Below are 20,090 nucleotides of genomic sequence, written 5' to 3' on the forward strand. Positions count from 1 at the left end.
CAAATAAATATCTTTCAGAACACCACCCCATCAACAAAAGCTTAGCTTCAATTTTAATCATTTACAAAGATGATCATATTTTAACTAAACAAATTCAACAATGAAATTAAGGCCCATTAAAAAAATAAGTGGCATTAATTTCCAACCTGGGCCATTCATGGCTTTCTTCTAACCTTGGAATCTTCAACAAGAGAACCCCTAATAGTATTTCTCCTCTAGAGTCATACCATCAGGCAGAGGATCCACCCAGTGTTTATTGAGTCCCATAGGAATAGAGTCCATCTCTGCTTCACGCTGGGCCTGCTTGAGTTCTCTCCTTTCTTTGGCCAAAGCGCTCTGCATCATTGCTGCTTGAGACAGAGAGCCATCAGGATTCTAGGAGAACAGGAGAAAAAACCATGAGAATTCTCGTATGAGATCCCAACCTACCCAAGTAGTATAGTTTTCAATTGCCCCTACTAAACTTTAAGTCCCCTAAGAGCTGAGACAGCATCATATCTAAACTGTGTCTCCCCCAGCACCAGCTATACACCCAGTAGGCACTGAGAAAAAGTTTACTGAACTGAAATGAGACCTAACTTTTAGTAGCAAAATGAACCTTTTAAAAGTGTTGTGAAGCTTTAAAGTGATTATTCTATTTTTCTTTTTTTTGGGGGGGTGGCAGTGAAATCTCCTAGGAATATTATCATCATCAAATTTCAGAGTTCCCAGGTCAAGGAAAAAATATTTTAAGCATCTAGAAAGAAAAAATTAAAACATCACGGAGCCATAGTCAGGATCATACAAGATTTAGCAGCTTCTACATTAAAGGAATGGTGGACTTGGAATCTGACATTCCAGAAGACAACCAAAAATTACCTACCCAGCAAAACTGAATATAATCCTTCAGGGGAAAAATAGGTTATTTAATGAAATAGAGGACTTCGAGGCATTCCTGATGAAAAGACCAGAGCTGAATAGAAAATCTGACATTCAAACACAAGACTCAAGAGAAGCATAAAAAAGTAATAAGGGATCCAGTAAAGTTAAACAGTTTATACTCCTATATGGAAGATGATACATCTAACTTTTTTTTGGGGGGGAGGGGGGCAATGAGGGTTAAGTGACTTGCCCAAGGTCACAAAGCTAGTAAGTGTCAAGTCTCTGAGGCTGGATATGAACTCAGATCCTCCTGAATCCAAGGCCAGTGCTTTATCCACTATACATATAACTTCTAAGAACTTTATCATTATTAGGGTAGTTAGAAGGAGTCTACATAGACAATGGGCATGAGAGTGAAGTGATTATGTTAGTATGATCTCAAAAAAAATATCAAAGTGTAAAAAAGAAGGATGCATTGGAAGAAGGGGAAGGAAGAGGTAGAATAGGCAAATTTTCCTCAGATAAAAGAGGTACATGAGGAAGAGCTTTTATAGTAGAGGGGAAAATTGGGAGGCGTGTCAGGCAATGCTTGAACTTCACTCTCATCAAAATTGGTTCAAAGAGGGAAGAATATATGTATACAAACACACACACACTCAATTATATATAGAAATCCATCTTATGCAATAGGGAAATAGGGGAAGGGGATAAGAGATATGGACTGGAGAGATGATAAAAGGGAGGGAAAATTAAGGGAAGCAGTGGTTAGAAGCAAAGTAGACTTCTAAGGAAGGGCAGGATAAAAGGAGAGAAGAAATGGAAGAAAATAAGATGGAGAAAAACACATAGTAATTATAATAGAATGTGAATGGGATGAACTCACCAATAAAACAAAAATGGATTACAGATGCTACCAAGAGATAAATATATTCCTTTTTTTTTGGGGGGGGGGGGGGACAAGGCAATTGGGGTTAAGTGACTTGCCCAGGGTCACACAGCTAGTAAGTGATAAGTGTCTGAGGCCTCATTTGAACTCAGGTCCTCCTGAATCTAGGGCCGGTGCTCTATCCAATAAATATATTCTTTACAAGACACACTTGAAACAAAAAGACACACAGTTAAAATAAAGAGCTAGAGTAAAATCTATTATGCTTCAGCAGAAGTAAAAAAGGCAGGGGTAGCAATCATGATATTAGACAAAGCAAAAGCAAAAACCTAATTAAAAGAGATAATCAGGGAAACTATATTTTGCTAAAAGATACCATAGACAATGAATAGCAAAACAATTTTATAGCAAGTCTCTCTGATAAAGGTCTCATTTCCCAAATATAGAGGGAACTGAGTCAAATTCATAAAAATAAGAGTCATTCCCAATTAATTATTGGTCAAAGGATAGGAACAAGTGATTTTCAGGAGAAATCAAAGTTATCTAGATTCATATAAAAAAACATTCTAAATCACCATTAATTAGAAAAATGCAAATTAAAACAGTTCTGATAGACTAACACTTCACACCTATCAGAAATGACAAATAGGGAGTAGATAGGGGAAACAAGTACACCAATAAACTGTTGGTGGACCTGTAAACTAGTTTAACCATTCTGGAAAACAATCTGGAACTATACCCAAAGGGCTATAAAACTGTGCATAACCTTTGATCCAGCAAGACCACTACTAGGTCTGTACCCCAAAGGGATCAAAGAAAAAGGAACAGGACCCATATGAACAAAAAAGATTTACAACATCTCTTTTTGTGGTGGCAAAGAACTTGAAACTGAAAGGAAGCTCATCAGTCCGGGAATGGCTGAATAAGCTGGGGCATGTGATTATGACGGAGTATTACTGTATGAAAAGAAATGATGAGGGGGGTAGTTTCAGAAAGGACATGGCAAAACCTATATGAACTGATGCAAAGTAAAATGAGAGCAACCAGGAGATTATTGTGCACAGTAGCAGCAATGATGCTGTAATGATAATCAACAATGAAAGACTTGGCTACTCTGATCAATACAGTGATTCAAGACAGTTGCAAAGGATTCATGATGAAAAAATGTTATTCACCTGCAGAAAGAGAACTGATGGATGCTGAGTGCAAATTAAAACATAATTTTCTTACTTTATTTTTTTCTTATTTTTTTCTACAACATGGCTACTATGGAAATATTCTTTGCATGATTTCACATGTCTGTCCATCTGTCTGTCTGTCTGTCTATATTTTGCTTTCACAGTGGGTAGATAATGGGTAAGAGGGAGGGAAGAATTTGGACCTCAAAATTTAAAAAGAAAAGAAAGCTGTGTGACCCTGGGCAAATCACTTAACCCTCACTGCCCCACAAAACCAAAAAAAAAGAAAAGAAAGCTAAAAATAAATAATAAATTTTGGGTGGGGCAGGACTGTGTTCTTTTTTGTCCTAAGAGAATGAAACCCCTTTGAGGTTTCCAGGTTAAGTCCAACATTTCTCACCTTAACAATTTTAATGGGGCTCATGTCCATGCTTTGTTTGGTGTGTCCTCTCAGGAAAGGAGGTTCTTCCTCAACCAGTTCAATCTCCAGATCTTCATCTAAAATGCCCACAAAAAGAAAACTGAACAAAAGAAGAAACCCAGATTCTTTTCACTAAAACCTAGGTAACTCTTACAAAAAGAAACCACCCTCACCAGGGATATTGCCAAACACCTAAACAGTAATCACGTTCAAAAGAAAGCAGCATCTCAACTAATTGGTACCTAAAGGAATAAAAACAATTTCCTTGCCTCCCCCTCCCTGAGCTCTTCAGAGGGTTGGCATACATCTCAATCTAATTACTTCTTGTTACTTTTTAAATGAAGTCAAGCATGTTGAAAATGTTTTCCCCCCCTCTGGGTAACAAAGGTTTAGTGACTTGCCCAGGGTCACACAGCTAGTAAGTGTAAAGTGTCTGAGGCTGAATTTGAACTCAGGCCCCCCTGAATCCAGGGCTGGTGTTTTATCCATTGCATCACTGAAAATGCTTTTTTGAGAGCATTTAGTACTTTTAAAATACCTTTTTCTAACATAAACCAAGCTACAAACAAGCTAGTCCTAGACACCTCAACTTGAAAATACCCTCTAGATGTTTTTTAGTTCAGCCAAACCCGAGTGGTTTGTTACCTTCTTCATCATCCACTTTAGGAAGGATTCCCGTCTCTTCATCAAAGTCTGGAAACTCTTCTTTGGAAAGTACATTGGCCGCAATCATCTATACAGAAGGCAAAGAGAATAATTTATAGTTTGTTGGTGGAGAAATTGACTAAGTGAAGGTAAATTAATAATATACTGAAGTCATTTCCCCTTCACCTCAAGAAGTTAAAGCTCTAGTTCTTTTAGGTCTTTTTTTTTAACAAAATCTTTTAAAATCTGAACTAAAAAAAAATTAAATAAATAAGAATAATTGGGCCTCTCAAATGATTTAGGGGGCAGCTAGGTGGTGCAGTGGATAAAGCACTGGCCTTGGATTCAGGAGGACCTGAGTTCAAATCCTGCCTCAGACACTTGACACTTACTAGCTGTGTGACCCTGAGCAAGTCACTTAACCCTCATTGCCCCCCCCCAAATAAAATAAATAAAATCTGAACTAAAGGTAATGGGCGGGGGGGGGGGGCCTGGCAAAAATATATAAAACACTGGCTTCAGCAATTAACTGAAACCACCTACTAAAACAGAGTTGGCCCATATGGCTAAACAGAAAGAAATCCTTTGTTCTCAGCCTAACTTTGCCACTATGTAAACTATGTAACCTCATATATAAAAAGATTATAATCTATTGAAGATTAAATGAGAATATATAAAGTCACTTACAAACTGCAAAATGCTATACAAACGTTAAGAGATGATTATTTCTGCTTCTGCAGGCTTGCTGTCAGATCTTCCTTTCCCCCACTTTCCTCTTTTCTGGAACCTGCTACTCCCATTTACAGAACAAACTGGTGGCTCTAATAACTGATAATTAAAAACAAGTAGAAGGGGGGTGGCTAGGTGGCGCAGAGGATAAAGCACCGGCCCTGGATTCAGGAGTACCTGAGTTCAAATACGGCCTCAGACATTTGACACTTACTAGCTGTGTGACCCTGGGCAAGTCACTTAACCCCCATTGTCCCGCAAAAAAACCCAAACAAACAAACAAACAAACAAACAAGTAGAGGAAACAAAGAACCCCCACCTGTTTGATCTCCCATTTCTCAGGATCTGAGATTCGGGTGAGGCGTTTCCTTTCTAGAGTGTCATCTTCCACTTCTGGGGCACTGACGAGGGAGAGGTGAGTAGGTCTATCAGGGTTCCTCATAGAGGTCTCCTCATTGGTCTCCCCAACAAGGTTCCTCCGTCGGTTTGGGTTCAGATCTTCTCCAGTATCCTGATCCACATCCTAAGGCAAACAAAAACCTCTGGGCTCACTTTGTACCCTCATATTTTCAGAAGCATCAGGTATGAAAGTACCCAATGCTACCTGCCTTGCAATAGACACTCTATAACACTAAATCTCTCTTGTGCCTTACCTTCATGCTCAGGCTGGTTTTGGTCCCCGTGAAAGACAGGACTTTCACCTTAACCCTCTGGCCTTTGCTCACGACGTCAGCAACATTGGCTACCCGGCCTTCCCGGCGAAGTTCAGAGATGTGAACTAAACCTTCCCACCGTTTCCTGTGCAATACAAAAGGAAGGTGCATAAGACATGTGCAGCTACATAATTCCTATTAATGTTTCTCCTCTTATGGTTTCAATTGTCATTAAGGCAATTCTAGTGGAAGGGACTGAGATGAAATAGAACTCCTAACAAGGGAAGGCAAGTATACTGAAGAAAGCCATCAAATCTCCTCCTCTGAAAAGCGTCTTAAAAAGAAACAAACTCCATCTCTACCAGTGTCTCGGTAAGGAAAGGATTAGGACAGTCTGAAATGGAAGAAAGAGCAAGATGGCTTCTGGCAGGCCGTGCCAGTCCCCGAACAATCGTTGAATAAATTTAAAAAGGTTGATTGAGTTAAAGAGGAATCTTTAATCAAAGCACCCAGACTTGTTTTTTATGTAAAAAGCCCAAATGAATGTGGATGACACTCTGGCTACTAAGAGACATAAAAAGCCGTAGACGTTACCTTAGTCCTTCCAGCTGCACAAAACACCCAAACTGCATGATGCTGGTGACTTTGCCATTGTAAATTTCCCCTATGGAAGGCTCTTCAGGAGGAGGTCGGTCTACATGTTTGTCTCGCCATCGGTCATTGTTCTTCTCCCCATATTTATCACGCTCCTTACGGTCTCTGATAGGGCTCTGACTTCTGCTCCGAGAGCGGTATCTACATTTCCCTTTATTCCTGTCTCGAGTCCTAGAACGAGACCTCGATCGGGACCTGTGTCTCCGTTTGTGGTCTCTGTCTCGGCTTCGACTGCGACTCCGTTTCTTCTTCTTTGCCCTATCATGATCAGAAAAACAAACAAAAAGATTTTAGATGATCCAGACACATCCCACCTAACACTGTTAAGAAGTTCCAAAAGGACAGGACATTAGAGGAAATTACGTTAGAGGGGGTAGTAAGTTTATAACAGTAACAATGTTATAAATGGATAATTGGCCAAATAACAGTACAGTGGGGTTTCACAATTTTATGGTTGTGAAACCTCTATGTAACATTAATATTCTAGGTACTTCCATGTAACATATTAATACTACAAAATGAGGTTGTTGTGATAACCTTACACAGGGCATACTTATATATTAAGACACCAGCTTCTGTGGAAGCCATAAATATGGATTTGTCTATCACGCAAAACAAATCAGAAAGCTGACATATAAAATTTTGCTTTGCTTTTCTTTTTTTTCTTTCTTAATTTTAATTTTTAATTACAACTGTACAACAGACCACTTTATTCTTGCATCTTCTCAATGGTTTCTTCTTTATATTTGCCCTTCTCCTTTCCAATTTGTCGGGATTTGGCTTTACCCTCAGGAATCTTTTTGCAATCTTTGTCCAGTTTTAGTCTGGTGATAACTACCTTACTTGGGTGAATGCCCACAGGGACAACTATGCCATTAGCTTTTTCATGCTGCAACGCTCAATGTAGATGACATATTTCTTTCTGCAAACCTGCACTACCTTGCCAGTTTGCTGGCTTTTGTGGTGTCCACAAACAACCTGGACCTCATTGTCCTTCCAGATGGGCATGGAGCAGAAGTTGTATTTCTGCCTCAGTTCCTTGGAGAGCGGGGACAACATGATCTTGCGCTGGATGTGCGAGGACATACTGAAGTGTCTCTTGTGGTTCTTGCTACAGTCCGAGGTCACAAAGGGACTGAACTTCATTTTGGCAAATGGGACCACCCCTTGCTTCTTTTTTAAGACCTTTAGTTTGGAGTTTTTCTATTTCCTAAACTTGCTAGCATTTGCTCACAAATATCTGTCAGCAGGAAGCAAGAGTAGCTGGTAAAAATGGCCAAAAGAGTGCAGTGAAAGGCCACTACAGATCCCTTAGACTGGTCCAGAAATGTATTTGGACTGGACTGCCAAGTAGAACTATGATCCAAAAAGGAAAACCTACCTGTGCTCTGAGTTTCTCTGCTTTTCATGTGATGCAGCACTGGGCATGAGAGCCTCTAGCTCTTTGAGGACATCCACAGCTACTTTCACATCATCTTCATCAAGCATGGTCTACAGGGACAACACGGTGAGAAAAAACACCAGTCAGAGAACAGAGGCAACAAATACTACTAAAGCCCTGCTCCAAGCTGCCCTGATGTTAGCATGGAGATGACTACGGTTTCAGAGATTATGACAGAGAGAAACACGAGCTCTGACAGGCCCTGAAATGTACTATGCACCTATCATGCAAAGACTGGCCTTACTGGCTAAGCTCAGAAAGGCTCTTCATCAGAAGTCAGCCATCAGGTTTAAATTTTTTTTGTTTGGCCACAGAAACTCATGAAACCACCTATTAAGACATGGATGGGTTGGGATCTGCCTGCATAAAAGGAGTATTCACACTGATGAAATCACAGATCTCTCGACATATTGAAGTAATAGCACCTAACATTTCTATTAAAACATTTAACTGATTCAAAAGCACGCTGTGATCCTCCCAACAAGTCTACAAAGTTGGCAAGGCTGGTATTATCCTCATATTACAGAGAATTTGAGGATCTGAGTTCAGTGACCTGCCCAAATTCACCTTGCCAAAAAGAATGCCATGCTTTTGATGTTCAGTTCAGTATTCTTTCCATTACACTCATCTGCCCTGGCTCATGGGCTACAAAACCAAAGTGAAGAAGAGCCAGGAAGAATTTCCAACATAACTTAAAATAATGAGAAATGACAAAAAAGGGAGCACCATTTCTAGGATTCTTGTTCTTGGAACCCAAAGTTAAGGGGACCCTTGACAAAATGGAGTGAGCATGAAGGAACTCATCGTGTCTAAGAGAAGAAAAGACTTCAGAGAGTACACAACAGCTGTGTTCAAGTGTCTGAAAAGCTGTTATTTGGAAGAAGAATTAGTTACATTATTAAATAGGATGGAATGGGCTGCACTATGAAGAAGGGAGCTCCCCATCACTGACATAATGTGCTACCCTAGAAAGTCAAGAACAGGGACATCGGAGAGATTGCAGCTGTAAAGAATTAAAAATTGGTCCCTACACAGCACAACTTTTGATTCTAAGATGATACTATTCTAGAAAAAGAATAGACACAAAAGTTCTTAGAAAGCTTTTATGATCTACACATCTTTATCATACAACTCAGTTCTACTATATTCACATTAATATTAAATATTAAATTTTTATAGTTTTCAACTAATGGCAAAAATTTTTACCAACTTGGGACCCAAAAAACACACAATTATTCAGGTGAAATGAATATCCTTTACTTCTAAAATAGCATGTTGGGCTATATTAAATATCCCAAAGGCCTCTAATACATGTTCTCTTACTGCAGCTGACGAATCAGAATACTAAAAAAATTAAATATACACTAGACTATCACACATGCAGTTAAATATCAGTTCTCGTAACTTCTCCATTTCCATAATTGCTTCCCATGATCCCTAATTTCATTAACCCTCATCAACATTTCTTAGGCCCTCGAACACTTTTACTTAATCTTTTCTAAGAGTGAAAAGAGTAAGAGCAACTGGAAATATCTGCACAAAAATTTTTTAAAAGTCATGTGGTCCCAAAAGCTGGGCCACAAAGGGAGTCAGTACCCGGATTGTGGGATTGTCTGGTAGGCAAAGTGCTGGGAACAGGTCCTTGAGCTTGTCTTTCTCTGTCTTTGGTTTAATGACTGGATCTTGTTTCATAAAATAAAAAGAGAGAAAAGCACAATGATATAATCATTTCAGTAAAGAAAAGAAACCTGTATAAACATGAAATATGCATCAAAGTTTTCAACACCAAATCCAACCAAATTTCCCTTAGCAGAGGGGGTTTCTAACAAATATCTCTCTCTAACCCCCAAAAAAGTGAGAAAGGAGACACTCTCCTCTCCGGCCCTGAGGAACTGAAGGAGCAAATAAATGATCCCACTCACTCACTTAGGCAGCAGTCCTGGTCACTCCAAATTTGGACTCAGACCTTCTCTCCCAATACACACACACCCACACACACCACCCTCCCCCTCCCCCTTTCCCTCTCTCTCTCTCTGAAGCTGGCTCCTTCTCCCACATGCCTTCTCACCTCCCACATACCTTTTCCTGATCTGACAGAAGCTATGACCAAGGAAACCTATTCCAACTACTATCTCCCACCTCATGTCCACCTTTCCACGTGCCCCATCCTTCAACAAGACTGAAAGGTGGGGGTGGGAAGGGGAGGGAAGTTTGTTTTTTGACTTTCACACAGGTATTCTTTTTTTTTCTTTTTCTTTCTTTCTTTCTTTTTTTTGTTGAGGCAATTGGGGTTAAGTGACTTGTCCAGGGTCACACAGCTAATAAGTGTAAAGTGTCTGAGGCCGGGTTTGAACTCAGGTCCTCCTGACTCCAGGGCCGGTGCTCTATCCACTGTGCCACTTAGCTGCCCCCCACACAGGTATTCTTAACCTGGGGTCCATGAACTTAAAAAAAAATCATCATAACTATTTCAGTGTAATCAGTTTCCTTTGTAATCCTATGTTTTCTTTTATAGTTTTAAGCATGTCATTCTGAGCAGGAGTCCTTACACTTAACCAGAATGCCATGGGGCACATGACACAAAAAAAGCTGAGAACCGCATCACCCCTCTCCCCATCAAGCAAGAAAAAGATTTAAGATATCCCCACTTTAAGGAGGATGGCCCCTCTACCATTAAAGTTTCCTAACTGGTCACACCGGAACCAATATGTGTCTTCACAGTGACCCTCCTCACATCTCCAACTTTTCTTTCCCCAAATCCCAACTCCTCTTAGACTGAAAAAGAGATATTTGTGGATCAACATAATTTTAAATGGGGGGGGGGGAACGTAAAATTTTTTTTAAACCTCTAGGGGGCAGCTAGGTGGCACAGTGGATAAAGCACCGGCCCTGGATTCAGGAGGACCTGAGTTCAAATCCAGGCTCAGACACTTGACACTTACTAGCTGTATGACCCTGGGCAAGTAACTTAACCCTCATTCATACCCCCCCCCCCCCGCCCAAATCCATTAAAAAAACTCTGTTTCAAATTCCTGATATCTCACCCACAAGTAAAATAGGTGTATGTATATACACACATATGTATACCTATATTTGCACATATATACATACATAATACAACTTCATTATGTACTGCTCATTTATTGATGGCTTCTATCACTTTAATTTTGCCTCAGGCAACATGAAAAATTTAAATAGCAAAGAGCCCATGCTCAAAAACTGCTAAGAAGACACCATCAAAACATGTTTCAGGATTCTCAAGCTCTAAAAGACACTGTGAGAGACACAGCCAGTTCAAAACAGGACTTACCTTTGTTAAGAGAAGGCTTTGATGGGGGCCGCATGGTCTGTATGAGACGTAACAAGTTGCTTATAAGAGAGTCCTTTGAAAGCAAGCACAGAACAAGAGTCTCTGTGTTTTTGTTCAATGTCAAGGGAAAGAACATAACTGCTAAAGGAAATATAGGTCTAACCCCCCCCCCATCCCCCCCCCATAAACTGGAAGCTTCTTAAACTCAAGGACTGATAAGCCAGTGCACTACCCATAGCAGGTGCTTAATAAATGTCTGTTCAATGGGTTTGGGTATATGTGTGTAGTTGTGAGGAGGCTACACTCCCCACTTTAACACACTTAGGTAAAGGCAGCACCAGACAATATGGCAATCTGCCAGATTATCTGACACTAGTAGAGAACACTGCACTCTCAGATGTTCTTACATGTTCAAAATAAGCAAATTACAGAGTAATAATAGAATTTAGACAAGTTACCTGAAGTATTGTGCTTTTAGATATTCTAAAAACATTTTATTTTTCATAGTTTATAGCCACCTCCATAAAGTCTAGCAATTTGGTTTTGTTCAGAAGAACTGGATTGGATAAAGCACCGGCCCTGGAATCAGGAGGACCTGAGTTCAAATCTGACCTCAGATACTTGACACCTACTAGCTGTGTGACCCTGGGCAAGTCACTTAACCCTCATTGCCCCACAAAATACCCCCCCAAAAAACAAAAACAGAAACAGAAGAACTGGATTACTACATTTACCAGAATAAGGATGCAAGAAACTGCCACAAAGAGTTAATGATGGAACCCTGCTCCATTTAACTGGAAAATGCCCCAGGAAGCCAAATTAAACTGAATAAATGACTACGTGGTGGCTTGAAAACATTTCTCATTAAATCCACTTGATTGGTAAACTTGAACCCCCAACCCTTCCCCAACAAGAGTTCCAATTTTAACTCAAGAGTAACTTGAACAGAATGGGAAAAGTCTCAAGACCATACATACTGTGAATTCGGCACCATTTTTGGTGAGGGATGCTTTAAAAGTGTCAAAGGTTGTATTTTTCTCAGCAAGATTGATCACAAATTCAGCTGTGAAAATAAAAGCGATGTGAAAATGAGAACAGTTGGGATTAAGACAAGGCATCATTTCCCAATACAATAAAAAGTACTAGATTGTCCTTAATAGTCCTGAATACCAAAGATCCAGTGATAAAAACAAAAAATTATTTACCCTGCCCAGGTTGTGTACATTATATTGCTATAAATCTGTACATGACCAGAAACTGCTTTTATAAAATTATTTTCAAGGTCTTCTAGTGAACAACTGGAAATAACTATTTATTTGCCCCCCCAAACCTCAGTTCCTCACTCTCACAAAGCTACTAGATCGATAAACAGCTATTCTGAGCTGTAATATGCTAGTGTCAGAAAGGGAACACATAATATGGTGTCTGTTCCCCACAGTTTCCAGTAATACTGACTATACCCAAGTGTAGACAATGCAATATGAAATAATGGAGACTGTCAAACAAGGTTTCAGGAGAGACCTCAGTTTAGCTACTAGTTTCCATCACTTACTAGATGTATGACCCTAAAAAAGTCATTTATCCTTATACTATAGTTTTCTCATATGTAAAATGGAAATAATAATACTTGTATTACTTCATAGAGTTATGGTGAAGAAAACACTTTGCAAACCTTAAAAGTGCTATGTAAATCTAAGTTATTTAGAACCTATATGGCCTAATCTGGAGGTCACTAAAAGGCCTATCAGCCCATAACCCATTATCATTCAGCTACCACTGTAGCAGGAATTACCAAATTTTGTGTGCCTGATTAGCATTTCCCAGATAAATGATAAACACCCTACCCCTTACCATTTAAGGGAAGGGAGGAAAGAGTACTAAAGGATGAGGAAGTGGGGCAAATGAATTTTAGTGAAGAAAGACATGGGGGGGGGGGGCAGCTAGATGGCGCAGTGGATAGAGCACCGGCCCTGGAGTCAGGAGGACCTGAGTTCAAATCCGGCCTCAGACACTTAACACTTACTGGCTGTGTGACCCTAGGCAAGTCACTTAACCCCAATTGCCTCACGGAAAAAAAAAAAAAAAAGAAAGACAGACATGAGGAAGGGGAGAAGGAAAAGGTCATACTCAGTAAGGGGCCTGAGCAGTTTCGGCAGCAGCTTAAGTACATTAGGTAGCTGGGAAAAGCAATGTGAAATGGATTTAAACAAGAGAATTTCCATGGTCTTTCCCAGCTCCAGAAGTCTATGAATTTTAGACAAACAAAAGCTCTAAGTTCTCCTATTTCGAAGTTTCACTTAAGGCTGGCCCTAGTCTGTAGAGAAACCAAAAACCAGAACCTTACTAGCAGCAGGTGGGGGAGAGGAAGGGCTTACATATCTACTGTGCTCCAGTCCAGAGATGAAAATGCAATTAGGAAATGTTTAAGAAAATAAATAAAAATACACTGCAACACAAATAATGTTAATCTGTGTTTTTCTAAGTCAACATATGGCTAGAGGGATCTGTTTCTATTTGAGTTTGACACCCCTGCTCCAATCTATCTGACTGAAGTTCAAATGATTGGGTTTAGAAGGAAACTTAGAATCCATCTCGGTTACTCCAGGCATTTTCCAAGTGAAGATACTGAGAAGGGAATGACAGTTGACAGCTAAAAATCTGCAAAACACTTTACCTACCTTTAGTTCATCTGCACCCCAAAATCCCATTGGGGGCAGATACTAAAGGAAATAACCACATTTCACATTTGGCCAGGTGTATAAAAGATAGCACTCTGGAGGTAGAGTAAAGACAACATGAGTTTGGATTCTTTCTCAGATATTTACAAGCTGTATGACCCTAACCATTTCACTGAAGCTCAGGTTCCTCATCAGTAAACTGGGGCTAGGGGGCAGCTAGATGGCGCAGTGGATAAAGCACTGGTCTTGGATTCAGGAGGACCTGAGTTCAAATTTAGCCTCAGACACTTGACACTTACTAGCTGTGTGACCCTGGGCAAGTCACATAACTATCATTGTCCCACAAAAAAAAAAAGGTAAATTGGGGCTAAACTGCCTTACAAGATTGTTGTGAGGATGCCATGTGAATTGTAAACACTAGCCTAATGGCTATATTATTTTTATATTTTATTATATATTTTATACTGTATTTATAATTTATGTTATAATTATATTATACTTCTTATTGTTTAAATTATTATTGTCAGGGGTCCACAGATTTGGAGCTGAAGGGTGCCTTAAAGGTCATCCAGCCCCGACCCCCTCATTGTTTTTGTTGTTCAGTCCTGTCCAACTCTTTGTGACCCCATTTGGAGGTTTCTTGGCAAAAATACTGGAGTGGGTTGTCATTTCCTTCTCCAGCTCATTTTACAAATGAGGAAACTGAGGCAAACTAGGTTAGGTGACTTGCCCGGGGTCATATAAAGCTAGTAAGTATTTGAGGCCGGATTTGAATTCAGTCTTCCTGACGCCAAGCCCAGCGTTCTATCTATTTCTTACCCCCCTCATTTTACAGATCTAGAAATAGAGTCTGGGAGAAATGACTTGTCCATAGTCACACAGCCTGTAAGTGACAGAGGTGGGATACACCAAGCCAAATCTTCCTGATTCTAAGTCCAGCACATAAAGTTCGTTCCAACTCTATTATCTACGATATTAATGACGTTCGTGGATTTATGATACTCAGATATGATACACATGGAGCTCATGGATTAATAATTCTCATAAGCTCATAGGTATGTAATACTCAGCCATGACAGTCATAAATTACTATTTGTGATATTCATAAGCTCACAGATTTGAAGCTGGAAGGGGCCTGAGTGGTCATTTTGTCCAAACCCCGTGTTATACAGGAGGTAACTGAGGCCCAGAGAAATGAAGTGATTTGTCCAGGATCACACAAATGGAAGAGCCAGGATTTGAATCCAGAGTCTCAGACTCCAACGCTCTTTCCCGGCTGCATTCCGCTTCCTGTCTGGGGAAGAGCCTTGCCCATGGGTATTTCAGCGGGTGATCAGCGGCAGGGCCGGGAGGCCGGGGTCGCGCCTGCCACCCACCAGTTCCGCCTCCCCCCGTCTCTCTCTCGGGCTTCTCACCTAGGTCCTTGTCGTTGATCCCCAGGTGGTTGTCCAGCTCGGTGCACACTTTGGACACCAGAGACAGGTACTCGAGCTTGGCGAGCTCTTCGGCGGGTCCCGGTTCCGCCATAGCGCGATACAGACTCGCCTTAACCTAAGCCCGGCTTCTTCGCCCCTCCAGACTCTGCTGGTTCACGACTTCTACTTCCGGGTCGGCCGCTGCCCCCGCCTCCTTGTTTACCTTCCCCGAGGTGGCGTCCAATGAAGACACACAGGAAGAACCATAGAGAATCAGCAGGAAGTGCGTAAAGGGCCGTCAGCACATGCACGGCTACAGCGCCCCAGTGGTCGGCCGTGAGACAGACGAGAGCCGGCAAGCTTCTGAGACTTTTGCCACAGCCGTGGGTCCCACAGCTGGGCTGCAGAGGGCACCAACGGATCGCGGTGCGCGCCTCGCCTCACACCTCCCCGGCCCCTTTAGCTGGTGGACCCCAGGCTGCTGCGCAGGCGCAGGCTCAGACCGAAGCGCTGCTGGTGGAGCGTGGGGACAGAGCTCCCGGGGAGGGAGAGACTAGGAGAGGGTACAAGAAACTACGAAGCGTCCCTTCTCAACTCTGGGGGTCCCGCGGGCTGTGTCCTGAGCGTCTTTCATTTCCCTCCACACTTCCTCCCTCTGTGACCTCATCAATTTCCATGGGTTCAGCAACCATGTCAAGGCAGATGATTCCCGGATGTATATAAATCCAACCCAAGCTACAATTATGCATCGCTCAGAGGACCGTATAACGGACTGGACCTGGACTCAGGAAGACCTGGGTTCAGGCCCTGCCTCCGATGTTTACTATGTGACCTTGGGCAAATCACTTCACCTCGGGGCAGTTAGGTGGCTCAGTGGATAAAGCAGCGGCCCTGGATTCAGGAGGACCTGAGTTCAAATGCGGCTTCAGACGTTTGACATTTACTAGCTGTGTGACCCTGGGCAAGTCACTTAACCCACATTGCCCTGCCCCTCCCCCCCAAAAAATCACTTCACCTCTCTGGACCTCAGTTTCATCATCTGTACAATGAGAGGGTTGAACTCCATCACCTCCAAGTTTTCTTCTAGTTCTAAATCTATGATCTTATGACCATGGACAAGTCAACTTCTCTCATCCATAAGATGGGAGTGATAATAACATCTACCTGTCAGAGTTGTTGAAGTACTATATAAACAAATGTTAGCTATTTTATTAATTTATTAATATATTAATGCACAATTCAAATTGAATGCCTTGTAGGCATCCCAAACTCGAAACGTCAGAAACAGCATCCATTATCTTCCCCCCACCCACCCACCCACCCACCCATCCCTCTTCCAAACTTCCCTATTTCTTTTTTTTTTTGTTTTTGTTTGTTTTTTGGTAGGCAATGGGGGTTAAGTGACTTGCCCAGGGTCACACAGCTAGTAAGTGTCAAGTGTCTGAGGCCGGATTTGAACTCAGGTACTCCTGAATTCAGGGCCGGTGCTTTAACCACTGCGCCATCTAGCTGCCCCTTTCCCTATTTCTTTTAAGGGTGCTACCATCCTTCCAGGAGATGCACTACCATTTGTTTTGCTCCTGAACCCAAAGGTTTTTATATTTGATTTGGCAGCTTTATGAATTACTTTTCCCATTGGAATGTGACCTCCTGACTATCAGGGACTGTCTTTTCTATTTGTATGTACAGGGCTTGTCACAGTGGCTTTTGCACATAGTAAACACTTAATGAATTCATCATTCATTCCAATCATCCAGGTCTGTAACCTCAGAGTCATCCTGGACACTTCAGCCACCTTCACCCCACATAGAAAACCAATCGCCAAGTCTTGTTTATTCTATCACCATGGAATCTCTCACATTTATCCCTCTGTTCATGGCAGCCACCACCATCCTAGTTCAGGTCCTCTCACATGGAGTTTTATAAAAGCCTCCTCATTGTTATGAGAGGCAGTGTATGTAATGAACAGAGAACTGACCTTGCAGCCAAAGAGGCCTAGGTTCAAGTTCCTATCCTGACATACATGGGCTATGTGGCCTTGGGCAAGTCCTCTCTGCACCTCGAGTAGCTTTTTAAACCCCTAAATTGAAGAGAATGGTTGAAGTGTAGGTGGTAGCAGGTGTTTCCTCATCTGGGAGTTCCCTATACCTATGAAATAACAAGTCCAGATCCTATAAAACCCTCCTGATTGTGCCTTCAGTCTCTCTCCTCTTCAGCTTATCCTCCCACTGGTTGCTAAAGTGATCTTCCTAAAGCACAGGTCTGACATGTCCCTTCCCTTTTCAAGAAACTCCTGTGGATCCCATTATCCCAGGATCAAATGCAAACAGCTGTTTGGTAGCTAAAGCCTTTAGCAACCTGACTGCAAGCTAACTTCCTAGCCTCCTTTTACAATGTTCCCTTTCACACATTTTGTGGTATAACCAATCTGGCCTTCTTTCTATTCACACAGCATTTCCATGTCCCCATGTGGAAGGCACTTCCTCCTCACCTCTGCCCTTTAAAATCATGTTTCCCCACCCCCATTCATTAGTGCCCCCACTACCAAATTAAATTATGTATATTTTATGTTATTCAGTTGTGTCTGACTCTTCATGACCCCACAGACCATACAGTCCAGGAGGTTTTTCTTGGCAAAAAAAAAAAAATAGGCTGTTTCTTTCTTCAGTAGATTAAGGCAAACAGAGGTTAAGTGACTTGCCCAGGGTCATACAGCTAGTAAGTGACTGAGGCTGGATTTGGACTCAGGTTTTCCTGAGTCCGGACCTAGTGCTCTATCCACTAAGCCATCTAGCTACCCATATATTTTATGTGCTTATATACATGTTTTCTTCCCTGATAGAACATAAGCTCTCAGGTACTTTTCCCCAGTATCTGACACATAGGCATTTAATAAATGTTTGTTGATTGATTGACAAACTATAGGACATCCAGGAAGAGATTTTTTTACAGGCAATTGGTTTTGTAATAGGCAATTTAGATTTGAGAGTAATCTTCATATGGATAACCACTAAATACACAGGATTGAAAAGATCACCAAGAAGAAAGATATAGAGAGAAACAGGCCCAGGACAGATCCTTGAAGGATCCCCACATTTAAAGGGACAGGACATAGATGATCCAGCAAAGGAGACCAAGAAGCAGTCAGACCAGTAGGAAGAAACAGCAATGTCACCCAAAAAAAGTGAGACAGAAGAAAGTATGAGAAGTCTGGTTTCTAACCCCTGCTTTGCCACTAACTTGTGTGACTTGGGGTAAATAATGTCATCTATGTCAGTTTCAATTTACTCAAGTGGAAAAAGAAGGGGCTGAAGTTCCCTAAGCCACCTTTCTGAATTTTGTAGAGTAAAAGGTATTCTGTGGAGTCAGAAGACTAAATATTGAGTCACAGCTCCAATAGTTTTGACTTGAGTGACCCTGGGTAACTCAGTCCCACTGTGAACTTCAGTTTTCTCATCTATAAAATGTGGATAAGGGCAGCTAGGTGGCACAGTGGATAAAGCACCAGCCCTGGATTCAGGAGGACCTCAGTTCAAATCTGGCCTCAGACACTTTGACACTACTAGCTGTGTGACCCTGGGCAAGTCACTTAACCCTCATTGCCCTGCCCCCCTCAAAAATATGGATAATGATTATATGCTGCAATACCTCTTGACAGGGTTATGAGGGAAATATTTTATAAACTTTAGTGTTATTCAAATGTGTGTATTATTATTGGATAAGGAAGTGCTGTGTGGCATTAGACAAATCCCTTGGGCCTTCTTTAGCTTGTTCCCCCATCTGTCTAATGAGGATAATACTTGTACTATCTACTTTAAAGGAAAAGAGCTCTGTAAATCTTATAGCACTAATCCTTCAATATTTAAAACATCTGAGTGAGATGAGCAGAACCAGGAAAACATTGTACATAGTATCAACAACATTGTGTTTTGATCAACTGTGACAGACTTGATTCTTCTCAGCAATACAATGGTCCAAGATAATTCCAAAGGACTCATGATGGAAAATGCTCTCCAAATTCAGAAAAAAAATCTGGATGCAGAATTGGATCTGGATGCAGATTGAACCACACTGTTTCTACTTTTTTTGTTTGTTTGTTTTTTTGAGGTTTTTCCCTTTTGTTCTGATTCTTCTTTCACAGCATGACTAATGCAGAAATATGTTTAATGTGATTGTACATATATAACCTATATCAGATTGCTTTCTGTCTTGGGGAGGGGAGGGAAGGGAGGGAGAAAAATTTAGAACTAAAAATCTTATAAAAACAAATGTCGAAAACCAACTCTACATGTAACTGGAAAATAATGAAATACTTTTATGATTAAAAAATATATTTAAGGGGCAGCTAGGTGGCGCTGTGGATAAAGCACCCGCCCTGGATTCAGGAGTATTCTAGTTCAAATTTGACCTCAGACACTTGACACCAGCTGTGTGACCCTGAGCAAGTCACTTAACCCCCATTGACCCGCAAAAAAACCCAAAAAACAAAAAACAACAACAACAAAACAAAACAAAACAATATATACATATATTTAAAGCATCTTTGGATTTATCTGTGTGGGTACTCTTTCCATCAACTTAGATTGCAACTCTGCTGCAGTTCAGTAGATGGTCTTCTAGAGCTGCTGTGGTTAAAATTCACTCTTCAATCCAACCTAGTCATGAAACTCTATACATTTAGATAGGCTGGTCTTCAGAGGGAAGAGAGGTTTACAGCCTATCACTGGGCCTTTTCTCCAACTGCTTCCAAGTCATCATAGAGCCTGCCAGAGTTGGCATAAACTTCAACAACTTAGGATCATCACAATGAGGCATCAGAGTAGGAATTTTTTTAAGGATGTGCTCATGAGTGTGAGCATTTTTTTTTCAATTTTAATTTTTTCTTAATTACATGTAAAGATATTTTTTTGAGTTCCAAATTTTTCTCCCACCTTCCCTTCCCTCCCCACTCCTGAGGCCCGCAAGCATTTTGATACATGTTATACATTACTATCATGTTAAACATATTTCCATATTAATCAGAAAAAATGCGAGAAAGAATAAACAAGGACAATAACAAAAAAACAACAAAAGTGAAAATAGTATGCTTCAGTCTGCATTCGGACTCCATAATTCTTTTTCTGAATGTGGAGAGCATTTTCTACCATATGTCTTTTGGCATTGCCTTGGATCATTGCATTGCTGAGAAGAGCTAAGTCTATCACAGTTGATCATCACAC

At 41.1% G+C, this 20,090-nt stretch overlaps 1 protein-coding gene and 1 pseudogene across 1 annotated transcript in view; both read right to left on the reverse strand.

Moving 5' to 3' along the window:
• The window catches only part of DHX8 (DEAH-box helicase 8), a 31,712-nt gene extending 16,646 nt beyond the window's left edge, over window positions 1–15,066 (reverse strand). Inside the window, exons 1-11 of the mRNA XM_044003037.1 lie at window positions 14,872–15,066; window positions 11,756–11,841; window positions 10,779–10,851; window positions 9,065–9,150; window positions 7,409–7,518; window positions 5,968–6,285; window positions 5,374–5,518; window positions 5,040–5,243; window positions 3,992–4,079; window positions 3,326–3,423; window positions 228–375 (exon numbers count right to left, since the gene is read on the reverse strand). Of these exons, the coding sequence (XP_043858972.1) occupies window positions 228–375; window positions 3,326–3,423; window positions 3,992–4,079; window positions 5,040–5,243; window positions 5,374–5,518; window positions 5,968–6,285; window positions 7,409–7,518; window positions 9,065–9,150; window positions 10,779–10,851; window positions 11,756–11,841; window positions 14,872–14,983 (1,468 nt within the window). The 5' untranslated portion in view covers window positions 14,984–15,066. The remainder of the gene's footprint in view (window positions 1–227; window positions 376–3,325; window positions 3,424–3,991; window positions 4,080–5,039; window positions 5,244–5,373; window positions 5,519–5,967; window positions 6,286–7,408; window positions 7,519–9,064; window positions 9,151–10,778; window positions 10,852–11,755; window positions 11,842–14,871) is intronic.
• LOC122754509 lies at window positions 6,679–7,173 on the reverse strand (annotated as a pseudogene).
• Window positions 15,067–20,090: the final 5,024 nt, after the last annotated feature.

Source organism: Dromiciops gliroides, chromosome 4, assembly GCF_019393635.1.
Source record: "Dromiciops gliroides isolate mDroGli1 chromosome 4, mDroGli1.pri, whole genome shotgun sequence".
NCBI lineage: Eukaryota > Metazoa > Chordata > Mammalia > Microbiotheria > Microbiotheriidae > Dromiciops > Dromiciops gliroides.